We start from the raw sequence: 18,774 nt of genomic DNA, 5'->3' as shown, positions 1-18,774 counted from the left end.
AATCGGGCAGGAAATGTCCCAGCTGATTAGCCAGACCCATCGAAGCTCTGTTATGTTGGTTGGAGTTGGAAATTGTGCTATAGCTGACACTTTGTGTGGATCAGGCTTAACGCCTTCTGAGCTGACAACAAAGCCGGCAAACTTCATTTTTTGGCCCATGGCTAGTTTTGACAATGATACCGAATGCCAGCAGCTCTGCAACGCTCCAAAAACTCCCTCAGCCGAACGAATAATAGCTCTCTAGAGGGTGGGATCATCAATCATCCACAATTTTCAGAACATAGTCCAGACCTTGGACTGCCTCGTCAGAGCGGCGATTGAATTCATCTGAGCTGGCATTCAAACCCATTGGATTGACGGTGTATCGATATTTTCCTCGAGCAGTAAAAATGCCGTCAACAGAGAACTCTATAATCCAACGGCACCTGGAAATAACCGTGAACTGCATCCACTTTCGCGAACCACCTTGAATCGGGCGAATTTGTCTGATGAGATCAGGGGGCGAACAAAACGGATGTATTGGCCTCTTGATGATCTTGTTTAGCATGCGGTAATCCGTGACAAGTCTCGCCTTCTTCCCCCTGATTTCTCCATGAAGTGGGCGGGCGATGTCCATTCGGTTGGTTCGTCACACAGAATGATGACGCCAGTAGTGATAAGCTCGTCCGTTTAACTTATCTGTGATGTCCTTCATATGAATCGGCACCTGACGAGCCGTTGTGACCTGGCATGGTTTGACTGCTATGGAAGCATCAACGTGAATCTTCATTTTTGGACCCCTTATGGTACCTGAAGCCTCACCAAGTGAGTCAACCAATGTATCGGCCAAAGTCGCGCTTAACGTTTTCGACTGTGTCTGTCTTGACCTCATCACTTACGCCATTAATGCGAGGAAAATCTGGTGGAAGAATGTCCATTGCAACCAAATCTTTGAATCCAACTAGCATTGGACCCTTCAAATCTGGGGAAACTATTGCCAATACGACTGCAGGTATTCCCCCCAGGGTCGACAAAATAAGATTCACACACCCTGCGTTGGCGATTTCTGTCCCGTTTGCTGCCGTTAGTCGCGTTCTTGACGGCATCGGCGTGACGCCCTCAGGTATCAATGAGCCTGGGGAGACTGTCCTTGTTGCTCCCGTGTCTAAAATGGCCACCTAACCAAGCCAGTGGCCGATGATTGGTTTGAAGCAAAAAAGGCCTCCTGATCAGAAAATGCTCCCAACGATTGACGGCAAACAAGATCGGTAGAGCCTCCTGCTCGATGGTTGGGTAATTTTTTTCGGCATTTGACAGCTTCTTACTTGCGTATTCCACGGCCACCAAGTGATTCTTCTCCTTTTGCATGAGAACTGCACCAATGCCTTCGACACAAGCATCTGTTTTTACCACAAACTCCTCATTCGCATTTGGAGTTCGACGCTGGGCGTCATGTACCAGAAATTCTTTGATGTCTTGAAACGCCCGTTTTTCCGCCTCTTCCCACTTAAATGGAACATTTGCCTTCAACATTTCTACAAGACTCGTGGTCCTTGCGGCATAGTTTGGCACCATTGACCTGTAGTAGCCCATTAGTCCCAACACTAAGTTCCTTTGCATTTACTGGGCTGGGAAGCACGCGGATTGCTCGACCAATTGACGGCAAGGGTTTAACCAAATTATGCGAAACTTCAAATCCCAGGAATTCAATTTTTTCTTGAAAGAACGAGCACTTCTCGAGATTTGCTGTGAGCCCAGCCCCTCCAAGAAGATTGAGGGCGCGACGGAGGTCCTTTTCATGTTGATCCCGCGATTGGGAGTGTACACAAATATCGTCAAAGTAGACGGAAATATTTGGTACCTCATTGAAGACAAACCTCATTATCCTACAGAATGTTGCTGGAGCGGACGAAAGACCAAACGGCATGCAAGAAAACTCCAGGAGTTCCCCCTTGAACCGGAACGCTGTCTTTTGGGAATCCGCCGGTTTCAAGGGAACTTGGTAATACCCGTGGTTGCAATTGATAGTACTAAACACACAAGATCCTTGCAATTTTTCCAAGACTTCATCAATTCTCGGCATTGGGAAAGCATCTTTCTTTTGTAATCTTGTTCAACTCGCGGTAATCGATTGCCACTTGGACATCCCCACTTTTCTTCTTGATCAACACAACAGGGAAGGACCACCCACTGGAACTCTTTTGTATCACTCCCAGTTCCTTCATTTTCTTGATTGAGATGTCAGCTTTGTCTGATAAATGCACCGGAATTCTTCAATTTGGTACGGTTATAGGGCCGGCCTCTCCAGTACGAATTTCGTGAACACCGGCCTTGGCGCGTCCCAGCCCATTAAAGACCTTGGGGAACTCTGATACAAACTTTTGGACTTTAGGTGGAACAGAAGGTGTTGGTTTCGAATCCAAGCATTCCGCACCTTCCAAAAAGTCCTCGGCTGAGATAATCATTACCTCCCCAATGTTATCTTCATCGAGTAACGGGATGGCCGTCTCTATTTGCGTGCCTATAGTACGTTGGGGAGAACGGGACGCGGACGAGGGGCAAGCTTTCATGCGAATTTTCCCGGTAGCGGCTTCGATGATCACTCCATTCAGGGCCAGGAAGTCCATCCCCACGACGGGTCCATTCACAGAGCCGACATAAAACTCGTGCTGCCCCTCCCAATCATCCATTTTGACGCTGCATTGGAGAGTACCGGACGCTTTCAGTGGGCTACCTGACGCGGTTATAAACTCCGTGGCGATCCCACCATTGGCCTCAAATTGAGTTTCCGGCAGCAGACTTACTGCGGCCCCTGTGTCCACCAATGCTTGAATCAGGCATCCGTTTAACGTCATGTTGATGACAGGTTTAACTTGGCCGATTGCCCTCACCGCCTGAACGTGCTTCTTTTTCTTCGGGCAACTAGTGGCCATGTGTCCTTTCTCCTTACAAGCGTAGCACATCACCCCCTTTCCTTCTTGTTCCGATGATTTGCCCGTTTCCGGTCGCCCTGATCAAGATTGGAACATGCCCTTTAATGGGCCTTTCTGCAAGCCTTCGGCCATTAGAGCGTGTTTGATGGCCTCATCCCATTTGGCATTTGGATGGTTCAGAACGAACACCTGAATAGGTTTGGGTAGCCCATGGACAAATCGATCTCTTGCGATGGCTTCCCTATTGGTTTTGGCAAACTTGGGATAAATTTCACCAACCACGATTTTGCAACGATCTGCAAAACCTCGGATGGGCTCTTGTGGTTTCATTGTTAAAGCCCAAAAAAATTCTTGAACTTGGGCCTCCCTATGAATCTTCTCATTTGCTCCACACAGCCCTGGTTTGATGGCTGCAAAGCTGGCCAATGTATCTGCTGACAGGTCGTCAAGGGCGGTGCACTTTGCGTCGATACACGCCCCAAAGACCTTTGCGCTTGCGCATCCGACCACGCATTGGCGAGAACTACCCGACTAAAGTAAGTAACGTATTCTTGGATCGTTTCATCCCGCTGCTTAGGCGTGGGAACGAGCATCCCGGTCATCTCGACTGACATACTGCCGAGACTGACCTCTAGGGAATCCACCCTGACGCTCACGACCCCCAAACTTGACGTATCCCCAATCCGGATCCCTTTCGCGCGTAGGAATCACGAATTACATAGGTGTAAGTAGGAACACGTGCGCTGCCACCATGTGCTAGTTTTAACTGCTTTATTTACACTCTTCATCGATATCTCTAACACCGACAGATAGATTCACATAAGGGTGACCACTAGCACAACCTTGATTTAAATGGAAGAGGAGCAAAGGGGCTCTTGTTTATCCCTGGAAGATGCAATGTCATTCAAATGAAAGACATTTGTCACCGCCAAACGCCATTGAGAGTTGCTTGACAAGAGCTTTCGAACGGTGTTCAAAAAGCCATATCAAGTTACCACCTAGTTACGCCGCACTCACTTGACTTCTGAAGACGATACATACAACAGACAATGTTATAGGGGATGTCAAGTAAAGGAAATGCAAGGAAAAATGTGGTCCGGCACCCTGATTTTGGGCATTTTTGGGGAGAGAGAGAGAACTAAGACAAACATCACAGTCAACTCGCACCATTCGCCCATTGCATTTTCAATAATCGAGTGATTTTGAGCGAGTTGTGCTACAAAAGCATACTAAATGAGCATGTTTGGTGTTAATCAGTGAACGCACAATTAAATTGGCTCAATACCACAATGCTATTTGCTTAGACAAGCATGTAAAACCACAATGCTATTTGCTTAGACAAGCATGAAAAATCTGATTAATGTCAAAATTCAATGCATGCATAGTGCGGTTTCGATGGAGATGCTGTCTTTGATTTTACTCAATGGAATAACGTCAGTTGCTTGTGAACGCGTTCACTTGACAAGCCCTATGAGAGAGCTCTCAGCTGTTTTCTTCGATTCGGTGGTTTCCTCTCCTCTCGTCTCACCCGTCAATCACGGTGGTCATAAAGCCTTATTAAGTTTTGAGAAAAATGCTTGAGACCAAATATCGTATAAATATTGAAAGGTAATAAATAAACAAGTTATAACCTCTAGGGATTATATTTCCTGTAGCGGTTATGAAGGCCCGTGAAAAAAAAAAAACAAAAAAAGGAATTCATCTGTTCCAGTTTTCTTTCTACCTCTTAAAAGCATTAGGAGCAATTTTGATCCAATTGATTTATTGAACTCTGGCCCAAATGGAACGTCAATATGCTTAAAAGCTACCATGGTTTGTTTGGCTATTTCTGCCAAACTTCAAAAAAGCTTTTCAACCATTATGGCAGTCATCTCATTGGTGAGACAAGAGCGGTGAGCTGATCATTCAAGAATACAGCTCTCGTCTTTTGCCTCGATGGGCAATATTCAGCCGACAATGTGTCTTGGTTTACTTCCAAAATAGATTTGCAAAATTACTTCCGTATCATTCTGACCCACAAAGTATTTGCAATCCATTAGGGTCAATTCTGGTGACTGTAGAGGTTTAATGTGCGTTTTGAGAGCATCTTCAAGCCCTCAAGAGTCCACGGAAGCTCGAACAATGCAGTCCACTTTTCTTCTTTCTCGTGCGCCTCCATTGTGAAAATTGTTCCCTCCATAATTCCCAGGGAATACCTACGCCTTATTGATCCGGTACCATCTTTCAAGTCGGACTTGAACAAATTTTTATATAGCATTCCAGATCAACCCTACATTCAAGGACTAACTCGGTCTGCCAACTTTGTTGGTAGACCAAGTATCATATAAAGATTAAAAGGTAATAAGTAAACAAATTATAACCTTTCATTTTAATAGTTCTGGGAATGACATTCCCTGTAGCAGTTGGAAAAGCCCATGAAAAACTAAACACAAAAAACAACTTGAACTTACTCCTGTGGATTTGCGTTTCCATCGAGAATAGTAAAACGCCGAAATAAACCTGGTGACTGGGTGGCGAAATTGGTTTATGTAGATAAGTGTGGAGAGGGGTAGCCTGCAATCCCTTGGGTCCAAGAAGGCCGTGTGAGTGGTGATGAACTTGTGTTTGATACCACCTTCAACGGTGGCATTCAAACGATTCACAATGAACTTACAAACATCGGTTTGATTTCGGTTGTGTCGGGACCAAATACGTTTTGACCCTGTGTATCTGCAACAAAGATTATTCATGGGCAAAGAGTGTTCTTAACTAACACAAAACAAACGATCTGTGTATGATTTAGTTTTGAGCCCACCTAAGCCAAAGCAGAGGCCAAAAATGAATGAGGATGATATAAATTGCGACACGCATGATTGAAAAGGAAGAATATTAGAATTGATTAAAAGAGAGTGTGAAATAAAGTAGCCATTAGATTGAGGAAATAATGCTAAAAGTAGCTCAAATTCGTTAGATAGTGTGATTTGCCAGATCAGCCAACTTTAATTTGTGAATTGACTTCATTCATTTTTTTGTTAAATAATCCGGAATGATCCCAAATTTCCCCAATGAGACTTTGTATTGACTTGTCAAAATTAGGAATTCGCAATGCCTTGAAATCTGTCTCACGGAACCTTGTGCCGACGATTTATTTGTCGTACTTGTTTTGGGTTATGGGTCGTACATTCGCCTTCACAACTTTTAGAGGTTAGTGCGAAATTTTTGAGTTTGACAAGTCAATAGGAGAGCGTAAAAGATTGCTGTTCAGATATTAGACGGCCACCCAGAGTTGTCATCAAAAAATTGACGGAAACAGCTAAGGCGGAGTTCTTACCTCAATGGAAAATATACACTTGAGGTGCATTTTGTCTTCTCAATGCTCAGAAAAGTAAAACATGCGAAAAGAAAGCATTTGCCTTGATGCGAAAGCAACCACATTTGATGTGGAATATAATGGACTATCTCCTAGGAATGGTTGTTTAATGAGTAGAGTTCGGGAAAAAAATTGAGGCTAAAATAATCCCCAAAATTTGTTTTTTAAAGCACCAAATCATTCATTTTCACAGGAAAAAAATTCTCAAACGCAAAGATATGAGCCTGCTTAAATGCGAAAAAGCCACATGAAAAGACGACATTAAACTAATTTTGCAAAAGTTTGAAGCAATTACCAAAATTCAATATAGTTCATTATTTGAAAATCTTTTAAATCAAAAAGCCTGGAAGTTGTCTCCTAGCTTGGACCCCCCAAATGAATACCCTAAACCATGCAGGTATCTAGATCAAATTCAATTCCTCTGAGTGCTTTATTTTAGCTATCGCTTAGGATGAAAAGACCAGGGCTAAAACGCAAATGTTTTTGTATTTCCTTTTTTGCGTTTAAGGTATTGAGGTTCTATATGCATTTTTAGGAAAAGTTTGAGCTTTTGCCAAAAAGGCAAGCAGGAATAATGTGAGAATTTGAGAACAAGTGCTATATTGCAACAAACCAAGAAGATTGGGACAAAGCAGTATGCAGTATTTAAAGGAGGTGCAAAGGTATCTTTTACAATACATCTCAAATGTATCCATGAGCTTTTACCTCAACCAGAATTCCGAACCAATTTTAATGAATATCAAGGTTGACACTTTTTATCCCTCCAATCCATTTGCCTTCCCCCACCACCACACACACACACATGCATTTTCTCGCATCAAAATCAGAGGTTCTGAGACAAAAACGATTTTCCGACCAAAAGAAAAACAAAATATTAAATCAATTTAATTTTTTTCCCGAGCCTTAGTAATGAGGGACTCATTTTCGGCCAAAGTAGATTCATTGGAGGAGGGTCCCAAGGGTGATTTAAAAAACTTTACTTGTTTCAAGCAAAAGCCCCAGTTCAGAGGGGTTGGCCATATACATGTATTCATTCATATGGCTAGACACCAAATGTTAGAAATAGTTTGGAACAATCTGCCTCAGTAAGGCAGCAACCCATTCGAATAGATTTATTGTTAAGCTTTTGGTTGAAGTCATGTTGCCCCCCATTTTCTGGGCGGAAACTTACACTTTGTTGCCGTTGGGAAGAGTTTCCACTAAGTTGTTTATCGTAGTAGAGCCACACTTTGAAATCCTGTTGTAGAAAATCATCGTTTTATTCGGACCAGCAATATTTAATGGTTTGATAGGAGGCCTAACCTGGAACAAACATATCGAAAGGATGAAGTAAAATTACCACAGAATGTATCAGTTTATTCAGTGTCAATTAACGAACACATACGAGGGCGAATCAAATAAAGGTAAGGAAACTGCTCAAATCTTAGAACCTCGCTAAACGGAAACTTATGAAATATCTGGACCCCATGATATAGAAATTTGGCTACCCTGCAGACGCCAAAACTAAGGTTTTGTAATGCTTTCACATAAACTGAAGATGCTTTATAAAGAAAGATTAGCAAAGGTCAGGTGATTCTTCATCTCTCCGAATATACCATTTTTCCTCAGGTCCTTTATTATTATTGGTGGGGGGTTTACAACTCCAAAAAACATGGAAAATGAATGTGTAAAATTGGAAACCCTGATTAGATACGCTAGCGTGAATTATATGAGGGCTCGGCAGCGGAAAATCTAAAAAACGAAAATGTATGATGTTGATAATTAAAGCAACGTGACTTGACAACATCTCAACTTATTTCAACACCTTGTGCACCTTTATCGATCTGAATAAGTGGAACCTGGTTAAAGTGAAAACTCCGTTAAAGTGAAAGTTTTGCTTCTTCCCAAAAATATCACTTTGACGGGTTTTTATTGTATTTCACCATTTCGGTGCATATTTTGTGTAAAACTCTTGCATATTTCTCCCATCTCTATTCTTCATGATTCTAGCCAACCAGCCCAACCATGAACTTACTTCATTCTTGATGCCAAACTTGTTCATTTTACCCAACAGAGGAATCTGCAATGCACTTGAATTTGTTCCAGAATGTTCCTGGTCAAAATAGACAAGGTTCCAATGCCCCCGGAACAATATGCAGGCAGTTCCAAGAGCCAAGAAAAACGCCAATACTCCATGCTTTGACTTTGCATGACCTTGCAGCTTGCAGCAGCAATATTTCACACGTCTGTAAATTTTCATAGCAAGCAAACTTAACTGCACTTTGAAATTGCTATCAAAATTCGAGGAGCATTAATTTCTTAATCCTCGCTTGTGGAGCATTACTTTGATTCCTCTTATGCGTGATATAATGTATGATTCCCAGGTCACTGATATTTTATTTCACCCATTTTAGGAATAGAATGATTCGACAATCTTTTGATATCAATGATATACTAATAAATACCCTGGGTTTTCATGTTCAAAGGGCTTAAATCTGTGTCTATTTGTCTAAATCAAGCAACAAGTAACACTTGTGCGTTTTGGAACACATGAACGTGCTGATCCTAGGAGAAGAGAGAGGTGCCTTTGGTCTAAATTTGACACGAAAGCACGCGTTGTTTCATGGCAAATGCTGCCTAAATATCCACAGGTTTTGAGGGAGTTCTGTCCCGAATTGCCCGAAACTACAAGGAGTGATTATGTTGCTACAAATACCGGTAAATACCAACTGGACCGGAAATAAACATTGTTTAAGACTGTAATCTCCGTTGTACTTTTTCATAGCCTGCTTTTGCAAACAGATTGATCCCAATCGTAATTGCAAGCCAGTCTATGATATTCATCATCCTCAGACTTTGCATCTTTTGGGATAATTTCAAAGCAACTACTTGATAACTAGAGCTCTGAAAGAAAAGTTCAATTTCAGTGGGTGAAAAAAAAATTGGCTCAAAACTTTTACTGACATGTCTTGAAGTACAATTACTGAGAAGTACCAAGTAAGTGTTCTTGATAAAGCAAGAATTTGCACTAGATCCAATCAGTCAATATTGTTGTTTAAGAGATATTGTTTCAGAATCATTTTAATCAAATTTCAAGTAATTTGGTGCACTTGTAATAAACCTATGGTCCTCACTCTGAGAATAGCCCTCAACCTCAAACAACTATATTGGACCTTCCAGGTACATGCTGTTCTCTCAATTCATATGAATGATGCATAGTAATCAAATGATATTTCTTAAAAAAAAAGTCTGTTTTTACTTGTCTATTTTGGATCCTTTGGCTATCACCAAATTTATCAGAGTCCAAACTTCAAAATGAAACTTAATGGACTGGACTTTGGTACTACTCTGTGTAACTTAAATAATGCCCTCCTTTCATGTATATTTCCTTACAATTAGAAATTTAAACTCCACTTAAAGACAACCCAGCCATTTCCCCCGAAGCCTGATGTTTGTTTGTCAAATGATATTTTCAGCTTTTTTCATGTGGAATATTAATTTGACCAAAATCAGTAGCCTAAACACAATTCAATTGGTCAGAAAAATAACTGTGAAGGTTTGAAATGTTTGTGCAACCTGCTTAAATTGGATTGAACCAATTCGAAGCCACAACTCAGCCACGGAAGTAAGTCTAAAATGCTAACTACATACTTCTATCACTGATTTAATGCATAAAATTATGTCTCTTTATAGACCTTTTTTTAGGGTAAAAAGACAAAGAAATGTTTGCAAGGCGTACAAAGAAAGATTCGAATCACAGGTCTCTTTCATGACGAATAGCATAGTAAGCAATATGACGGTCTTTTTCCATTATGACCCAAAGTTTACCTTGTCACAAATATGTTTAAAATTCGTCCACCAAAAATTGCCCTAATTTGCAAATTTCAAGTTCATGCAAGAATGAGCACCTGAAAGTGGACATAGGACCATACTTTGTGCCATCACCGCATGCTCGAGCGAAACTTTGCAAATTTCACTTTTTTGAACATGAAACCAAAGGGCATGGAAACGAGTCCGTTGTTGTTTTGATAGCAACTTACATGGTGCAGGGCTACTCTTGCCAATTGAAGAAAGCGCCTCTACAATCAGTAACTATCCTTACAACCCGTTCAGTTGTCACAACCCATTTTCCCTTAAAAATGCTCTAACTGACTTGCTCCCAGTCTCTTTCAGCCTAGCCAAGGAGTTCTCTAGACATGGAGGTGGACAGTGCCCACAAGGCAGACAACGAAAGGGCAATGTGCACTAGCTCTTCAGTAGGTCAAAAAACGTGTTAGTTTTGTTAAAACCTTGGTAATCAGAGCAATAACGTTCATCACTAATGTTATTTTCGTCACCTTGTCTGGTGATATGTTGTTATCAAACTGGGTGTATAATGTAATAATGTAAAAAGTACCCAGAAATGTAAAATAGCCAATGTACTACACTATTCTAGTGTTTAATTCCTCCCTTTTTACCACCATTCTATTTATGGTAGTTACTTGAACCGAAATAAAGTTGCTTTTGGCAGGTATACACGCTTTCAGCCATTAAAAATATAATCTAAAAGTGTCGTGATATATAGTTTATATGGGCTTAACAACAAAGAGTCCTTTTGAACAATGAGATAAAAGTGTCTGTTGAGAAGTTTTTTGTTACAAAGCTCTTGCACAAAACTGTGTTGACAGAAATATATCTGATACATTTAAAAAGAGGTAACTCGATGGGCTTTTTCAAATGCATTTCATAATCAAAAGACCAAACAACACGAAGTTCACATCCATCATTCATATGACTTCAATATGTATCAAGGGTAAACTGATCATTTTTTGGTTTTCTTCATTTCTTCATTTCTTCCCAATGCCCAATCATATGTCAATAATCTCAACTTGTTCAGGGTGGTCAACCTCTTTCTTAGTTTTGATGAATCCACATCATACTCCCCAGGTTGCTTGCATTCACAAGCCTTGATGACAGGTCTTTGGTCTATGGATGGACAAGTCCTGGGAAATACCTAAGAATGGGCGGTCTCTGGGCTGCAAAAAGTAAGGCTGCTTGGGTCAGAGTTGGGGACACTTTGTCACCAATGAAGGGTCATTCATACCTTTCTCTTCAGTTTTGAGTCCTATCTGGATCTTGATACGATGTTTTCAAACGTAGAACAGACGATCAGAGGATATTGGATTTGATATCTTCAATGGCTCTAATCCAGTGTGAGGGGACGGGTCAGGTTGGCCAACTTCTTGAAATGGTTTGACAAAATGGTAGTGAGGTCAACCCACTATTGAGTAGTACTAACACAATGATTTACAAACGGATTTCACTTCAGATTTCATAGGACCAGAGCACGGTCGCTTCAAATTTAGCCCTTTCGATGTCTCGCAGCTGTTGATTTTTTGGGTGACTATGTGTCCAGGGTAGAGCTTTCCTTGGCCTAGCTTATTCCTCTGTGGTTTGACGGTGAGAAACTTCAGAGATTCTGCTCACGTCTCACATGTTCGAGATCATATTGTCAATAGAAAATAGGCCGGAGACCTTCCTGTTTTGTGACTGCGAGATATTTCTCTTTGAGTAATAATGAGCTGCTCATACAATTGTATGTAATCGAACAAAATTAATTCCTCAGCTAGCCTCAAGTAAGACAGCCTCACTGAAAAAAATATTAAATCACTTAGGATTTCTGGTCGTGCTGTTGGTGTCGTGATGATTTAACCTCATAATTCACCTAAAAAGTGTTATTTTTTTGCATTGTTTTGCTTACCCGTTACAAAGGTAGTATAAATAGATTTATTACGTTCGACAATTGAGAAACAGCAAACACTTGTGGTACCATCGTGCAGAGATAATCAAGGTAAAGCCTTTACAGTATCCGAACCAAAGAGAAACAGCATTATACACGTTATTGCCCCTAAAATCACCACTGCTGATCTTCATTTGGGCGAGCCGCTTTTCTTAAGCCTTTATTGATTTTTGTCGTCTAATTGTCCGCAATCGCTTAGAAGTATCTAATCAACTTTTGGGATCATGAAAGGAAGGACATGGTAGTTGATTTGGTCTAAAAAAATATTTTTAGTTAGTCTTTTGTCTGGCACGAAGGGACACATTATGAGTCTGAACGTTTTGACTCATATCTTTCAAAAGCCTGAACGCTCCATCTAAGACTAAATATGTGAACGATTTACAAAAATTATCTCTTATAGACGTAAGACTTAACAGTGCAAATAGCTTTCGGTAGGAGTAGACACAACTCAAAAACACGGAATTTTCTCTAAAAGTGGCTTTTATCTTCAGAACCAGGATGCACTCTCAACTTTTAGTCCTGAGTGGACTCCTCTTTGGATTGGTCTTGATTCATCTGGCACATGGTGTCGACATTCTCGTTGAAGAATGCAGTTCCGTTAATGGTCTGAATGATTTGGGACCCGGTGATCGCTTTGTCATTCGAAGCCACAACTTCTCCCAACCCGGTGGCTATGATGGTCCACAACGTTGCACCCACATTTTTCGAGTCAGGACATACACCATACCTAGAAGATGATGGGTTCGAAATTCAGACTAATGGTTTCCTCTGCTACTTTAGAAACAAAGAAAATGTCCAGCCATAACCATTGGTTGCGACCGTTTTGAATTGGAACCAGCAAATTCAAATGGTGAATGCAAAAGGGACTTTCTCAACTTTAAGGGAACTGGTTTGTCCAGCTTTGTAAACAATGAGAGGTTAGTGGAAGACAGCCATCCTTTACGACCAATAGCGGTAACGATTTCTGGTTGAGACCCAACTTTAGAGCTAGTTCTTGATAGGCGCAAGCATGAGGAATTTTGCTTGATTGTCAAATATCCAATTTTTTTAAGGCATTGCGGCGCAATCGGCTTCCTAGGTCTGACAACGCCAAGCAAGAGGCTTCGTGTTTTGTTCAAAACCAATCGCAAAAACAACGATTTCGATGGCTTTCAATGCTTTGTGTCTTGTGCGGACAATGAACCTTCCACAACCGAGGCGCCCTTGACCACAACCTCCACCCCTGTGTCATGTCGTAAATATCAGACTACAATCATGATGTTTGGTCATGTGAATTTCTGTTTCATAGCCCGTTGTCTGCTGCCCCTTTATAGAATGTGGAGTGCCCAATAGACAGAATAGGATTGTCGGTGGCCAAGACACAGAAGTCAATGAGTATCCTTGGCAAGTATATGTAGCTACAACGAACCCCTCCAATCCAGAACAGGCAGCCACTTGCGGGGGTACCTTGATTTCGGACCGATTTGTCCTCTCTGCTGCCCATTGCTTTCCATCTTCCTTTATCGAGTAAGTCCCGAAGAACTGAAGAGATCCGTTGAAATCAGGGTTTGAATAATTATGAATTTGTTTTTNTGAAGAGATCCGTTGAAATCAGGGTTTGAATAATTATGAATTTGTTTTTTCGCTTCAGTTTCGGGAATGTCTCAAATGTTTTTGCCGTTTTGGGTTTGCACGACCTAGGCAATCAGGCTTCTGTGTCACCTTTAGCATTTAGGACAGCGAAAAGGTTTGAATTGAATTAAGCATTATTTCGACCAAAATGCCATCTGCAGCTTTACGTCTTATTATTGTTCCTTCAGCCTTGCAATCCATCCCAGATATAATACATTAACATTGGACAACGATTTTGCTGTTATAGAATTAGATCGCCCAATTCTATTCGACACAGTTTCGAACATTAGGCCAGTCTGTTTGCCGACCCTGGGCTCTGAACTGCCAACCGGAACTGACGTAAGAATACATTGCTAAATGCTTACTTCAGCACAGAAAAGAAAAAAACAAATCCACGATTTCGATTCATGTGGCCTCTTATTGCCCCAGGTCACAGCAACAGGTTGGGGTGCAACCTCATTCCAAGGACAAGGTGCCGATGTCCTCCAAGAGGTAAGAACTCGAAAAATGATAGGGAAATAAGATGTAGAGCATCAAAATATCACTTTATGTCCATGTGAAGGTCACCATACCAACTGTGGACTCCGCTTCTTGCCAACAAAGTCTGAGTACCGACATTCCGGGACTTGTCATTACGAATAACATGCTGTGTGCAGGGTTGGCTGCCGGGGGCAAAGACTCGTGTCAAGTGAGTTATAAAGATGACCTGCAAAAAGAATGTCGAGTTATTGCTTTTGTTATTTCGATATAGGGTGACAGCGGTGGACCTCTGGTGTCCAACCACTTCACGGGAAGCTACTATGAAGTTCATGGAGTCACCTCATTTGGAGTTGGTTGCGCTAATGCCAACAGACCCGGCGTGTACGCCAAAGTGTCAGGTATAAATACGCAGCTCATCCATGAATTGACCTACTTTAGAAGCGGGAACTTAACCCCATATTCTTGGCTACAGCTGCCCTGAACTGGATTTTGGGCCTGACGGGTACACCAACTTGTGAACGTCCTTCCAACTGAAATGTGTTATCACTTATCACCAAGACCTTCCCGTTCTGAGGCGTTTGAATTGCAAGTGAAAATATCTAATACTTTACGCTTAATGTATGAATAAAATAATTCAGAATCAAGCCGCTTTTTTACTCACCATTAGGAGGTTAAACCTTTTCTTTAAAATCTGCCAATTGATGAGGGTACGGCATGGGCGAATATTTTTTGAAAAAATATGAACTGCAAGTAATGTTCATTAAAACACTTAGAAAGCAAGATGGTGTAATGTGGCATGAACTTAAACTCGTCTTGTATATTCTTTAGACATATCTTTGATGATCTCTTGGCCTCAGCTGTGATCGATATGAACAAGGAACTTAATGAGAATCTTTGTCGTGTCTACATTATTCCTTCATCTAATTAGAATCATACAGCTAGACGTTATCTTCCTTGAACACATGGTTAAATAAACCAACATATATTATGTTGACTTTCCCACAAAGAAAACGAGCCATTACTTTACTTCAAAAAGTAATTGCAAAGCTGGTGATCTTTAAATGATGCCAAAATGAAAAGGTGAAAGTATTTGTAGTTTGAAAATATAACTGGCATTAAGCCTTTCAAACTTTTTAGTTTTGGCCCAACATTCCAACACTATCCAGTTGTTCTTTTTGAGTTCTAACCCATTTCTTCTCTCACGTATACATTTTGAATTTCGAAACACGTTGCGAAATAAACTCTTCATTTTTATGTGGGTTTGAGGTGACATAACCATTATTTTGAAGTCTCAAGTTGCCTCTAACTCATGCCTCATCGAGGATCCAAAATCTGGCGGTTGACTAGCGTATTGAGAATGCATATGTCAGACAAGGCAATTTGCAGGGATCCAACGTATTTTCAGCGTTGAAAGAAGGGAAAGGAAGTCCCACGAAGAAAGGTTGTTCAATAAGAATATATCTCATTTGCAAAGGAACCACGAAAGGTGGTAAGCGACCGTAGTGGTCCATACTACCAATGGGTTCAAACGAATTTTCAAAACGGAGTTTGCCCAAAAAAACTTGAAAGCAAAGGTTACAACACATCCCAGGTTCAAAAGCATCATGTTCTTCGTTTAAGGAAATGGGATCAATACTGTTAATACCAAGTTAAACAAGAACGAAAATGACTTAAATGATTGGTCCATCCATGCCAACGATAATGGCTTGTCGATGTAAGCGGCGTCGGAGATATTCATAGAATTCAATATCCAGTTTTAAATGGCTGGCCAGCAATTCTAACTCTCTTTCGGTTGGTTCAGGATGGGAATTGTTATTGAGTTTTTGCCTGGCTTGGTTTAGGTAATATTCATGTGCCCCAGTAAATATCTGAGGCAAGAAGTGTTCGTATAGCTTTAAGGATATCTCAAGATCCTCCAAAATCCCAATAATTGGATAAAATGACTCCGCATTGGATTTGGCTCGTTGTAACACTTGAGGAGAAAGAGTTGTGCAAATGTCATCAAATCCACAAAGCTGATTAATGGCATAAAATTTATTCCGCTTTCCTTCCCGAAAATGCACGATATTTTTGATAGTAGTCATCTGTAAAGTCGAAGAGTTTGAAAAAAAGCTCACTTTTTCAAATATGTCGTTGTTTCACAACATTTTTAATGCGAACAGTTTTGTCTTACTTTTGTAGAATTACTTTTTCGTCTTGAATAGTAAAAATCAGAAATGAACCTGGTAATTGGGTGACGAAATTGGTTCATGTAGATGAGTGTGGAGAGGGGGAGCTCACATTCCCGTGGGTCCAAGAAGGCCGTGTGAGTTGTGATGAACTTGTATTTGATGCCTGCTTCGGTGATGGCTTTTAAGCGTTTTTTGATGAACCTGCAAACTCTTGTTCGATTTTGATTGTTACGGAACCATATGCGCTGTGACCCTGTGGATCTATAGGTAAGATCAATATTATATAATTTCATCATGAGGGCATTTTAATACTGAACGAAAAGGAGGGCATCATGACCAGGTTCGAAGGGTCGCATGATATAGGTCATTGCCAAACTTCTAGAAATATGGATTGTGAACGAGTTTCCCGCCAAATCAGCGTGCTCTTGGTCAGTGCAACTCTGAGCCAGATTTCGAGTCCAAGTAATGAAATATATTTACTTCCATTATCTGTGAGTGGAGTATTCAAAGAAGTTGATCCTAAGGTCATTGAGCGGAATTACATTCCTTACAGGGCCATATTACTCTCAGTTACCCCAAAGTAGATTCTATCTAGGTCCTTTGCAAGGCTACTGGAATCTTGGCCATTCCTACCAGACACTAACTTTGTATCGTCAGCATAAGAAGAGAGACTGGCAGTAATACCAAGGTTTTGNGTTCGAAGGGTCGCATGATATTGGTCATATAGGTCATTGCCAAACTTCTAGAAATATGGATTGTGAACGAGTTTCCCGCCAAATCAGCGTGCTCTTGGTGCAACTCTGAGCCAGATTTCGAGTCCAAGTAATGAAATAAGAAAAGTAAATCTCTTCAATTAAAGGTAGGGTCATTTTTCTGCAAATGAAATTCGTCGCAAAAAGCATTGACAGAATGCCCTTAGTGCAAATTTTTGTTTTGTCAAGACTATTTCTTTTTGGTTTGTTTCTTTCATGTTTTTTTCTAATGGCTAAAGAGAATAAAATCCCCAGCACTATTAAAATGAAGATTTTCAATTCGTCTATTTAATTACCTTTCAATCTTTATATGATATTTAATCTACCAATAAATTTGAGTTGGCAGACCGAGCTAATCATTGAATGTAGGGTTGATCTGGAATGCAATCTAAAAATTTGTCCTAGCCTGACTTGAAACATGCTACTGGATCAACAAGGCCTACGTATTCCCTACGAATATCAGAGGGAAGCAAATTAAACAATGAAGGAGCCCGAGAAAGAAGAGATGGGGACTTCATTGTTTGAACTAGCCTGGATTCTCCAGGGCTTGAAGGTGCTCTCAAAACGCACGTTAAGCCTCTACGGTCACTAGAATTGACCCTAAATCCTGGGTTGGGACAAAGCTCATGAATGCTTTTGAAGACGTACAGCATCAGATACTTTTTGTACCTTCTCTGAATAATGTAAAATCCCAGCCTGACATGACCAGAGTCGCAATAAAAAATATTATTATTATTGTTTATTTTGGAGGACTACACCTAAATCTTTCATCGCTGAGACCTGCTCAATATATTTACTTCCATTATCTGTGAGTGGAGTATTCAAAGAAGTTGATCCGAAGGTCATTAAGCGGAATTGCATTCCTTACAGGGCCAGATTACTCTCAGTTACCCCAAGGTAGATTCTATCTAGGTCCTTTGCAAGGCTACTGGAATCTTGGCCATTCCTACAAGAAACTAACTTAGTGTCGTCAGCATAAGAAGAGAGACTGGCAGTAATACCAAGGTTTTGAAGTGGGGCAATAAATAATATAAAAACGAGGGGCCTTAGGATGGAACCCTGGAGAACACCCGACTTGACATCATATATGTCAGTAAGGGATCCCTCGACCTTAACAATTTGCTTCCTATCCTTAATGAAGCTTCTTATCCAATTGAGAACCTTGCATTGGACCCCAATGTCATGAAGTCTATTCAATAAAAGGCCATGATCTATTTTATCAAAGGCCTTGGCAAAATCAAGATATACAACAACAGCCAACTCATGTCTCTCTAGTCCCTCAATGATCTGCTCTACCTCTATGGTCAATCTGTTGGGTAACCGTGCTAAAATGTGCTCAGAACCCATGCTGGCTAGGAAAAAGGACATCATGGACTTCAAGAAGCTCTACAAGTTCGAACTTCGTGATCTTCTCAAACAACTTGGCAATATTCGAAGTGAGAGAAATCGGCCTATAGTTACTGGGGAGCGATTTATCTCCATCTTTAACAATTGGAACAACACAAGTTAACTTTAGAGAAGATGGAAACTGGCCCTGATCCAAGATACAATGCATCAAGTACAAGAAAACAGGAGCAAGAACCAGTGAGCATCTCATTAGAAACTGAGATGTCGCACCATTAGGACCAGGAGGGCTTGAAAGCCTCAAGTCCTTGATGGCCGCAAAAGGATCTTGATCTTTGACTACAAGATCATCTAAGCGCTCCATTTGAGTGACATCATCAATCTCAACAAACTCGTC

The 18,774-nt window shown here is 40.9% G+C and overlaps 2 protein-coding genes across 2 annotated transcripts in view; one reads left to right on the top strand and one right to left on the bottom strand.

Moving 5' to 3' along the window:
* Positions 1-8,641, bottom strand: part of LOC131878444 (uronyl 2-sulfotransferase-like) — a 25,538-nt gene extending 16,897 nt beyond the window's left edge. Inside the window, exons 1-3 of the mRNA XM_059224424.1 lie at positions 8,276-8,641; positions 7,433-7,563; positions 5,363-5,621 (exon numbers count right to left, since the gene is read on the bottom strand). Coding sequence (XP_059080407.1) covers positions 5,363-5,621; positions 7,433-7,563; positions 8,276-8,500 — 615 coding nt within the window. The 5' untranslated portion in view covers positions 8,501-8,641. The remainder of the gene's footprint in view (positions 1-5,362; positions 5,622-7,432; positions 7,564-8,275) is intronic.
* Positions 8,642-11,932: 3,291 nt separating this feature from the next.
* Positions 11,933-14,754, top strand: LOC131877544 (serine protease 27-like). Its single transcript, XM_059223246.1, has 11 exons — positions 11,933-12,070; positions 12,511-12,727; positions 12,800-12,936; positions 13,072-13,253; positions 13,333-13,525; positions 13,650-13,745; positions 13,819-13,969; positions 14,060-14,122; positions 14,193-14,318; positions 14,382-14,508; positions 14,583-14,754. Exons 2-11 carry the CDS (start codon positions 12,518-12,520, stop codon positions 14,642-14,644), a joined length of 1,347 nt encoding a protein of 448 aa, XP_059079229.1. The 5' UTR covers positions 11,933-12,070; positions 12,511-12,517; the 3' UTR covers positions 14,645-14,754.
* Positions 14,755-18,774: the final 4,020 nt, after the last annotated feature.

Source organism: Tigriopus californicus, chromosome 3, assembly GCF_007210705.1.
Source record: "Tigriopus californicus strain San Diego chromosome 3, Tcal_SD_v2.1, whole genome shotgun sequence".
Taxonomy (NCBI): Eukaryota; Metazoa; Arthropoda; class Copepoda; order Harpacticoida; family Harpacticidae; genus Tigriopus; species Tigriopus californicus.
This window is presented reverse-complemented; position numbering and strand designations above follow the sequence as displayed.

Excerpts from the sequence above, each read along its gene's own strand:
- LOC131877544 (XM_059223246.1), top strand. The coding sequence starts at position 12,518 with ATGCACTCTCAACTTTTAGTCCTGAGTGGACTCCTCTTTGGATTGGTC. Across the intron at positions 13,526-13,649 it reads TTTCCATCTTCCTTTATCGA|TTTCGGGAATGTCTCAAATG; the intron begins GTAAGTCCCGAA and ends TTTTCGCTTCAG. Across the intron at positions 14,509-14,582 it reads CGTGTACGCCAAAGTGTCAG|CTGCCCTGAACTGGATTTTG; the intron begins GTATAAATACGC and ends TCTTGGCTACAG.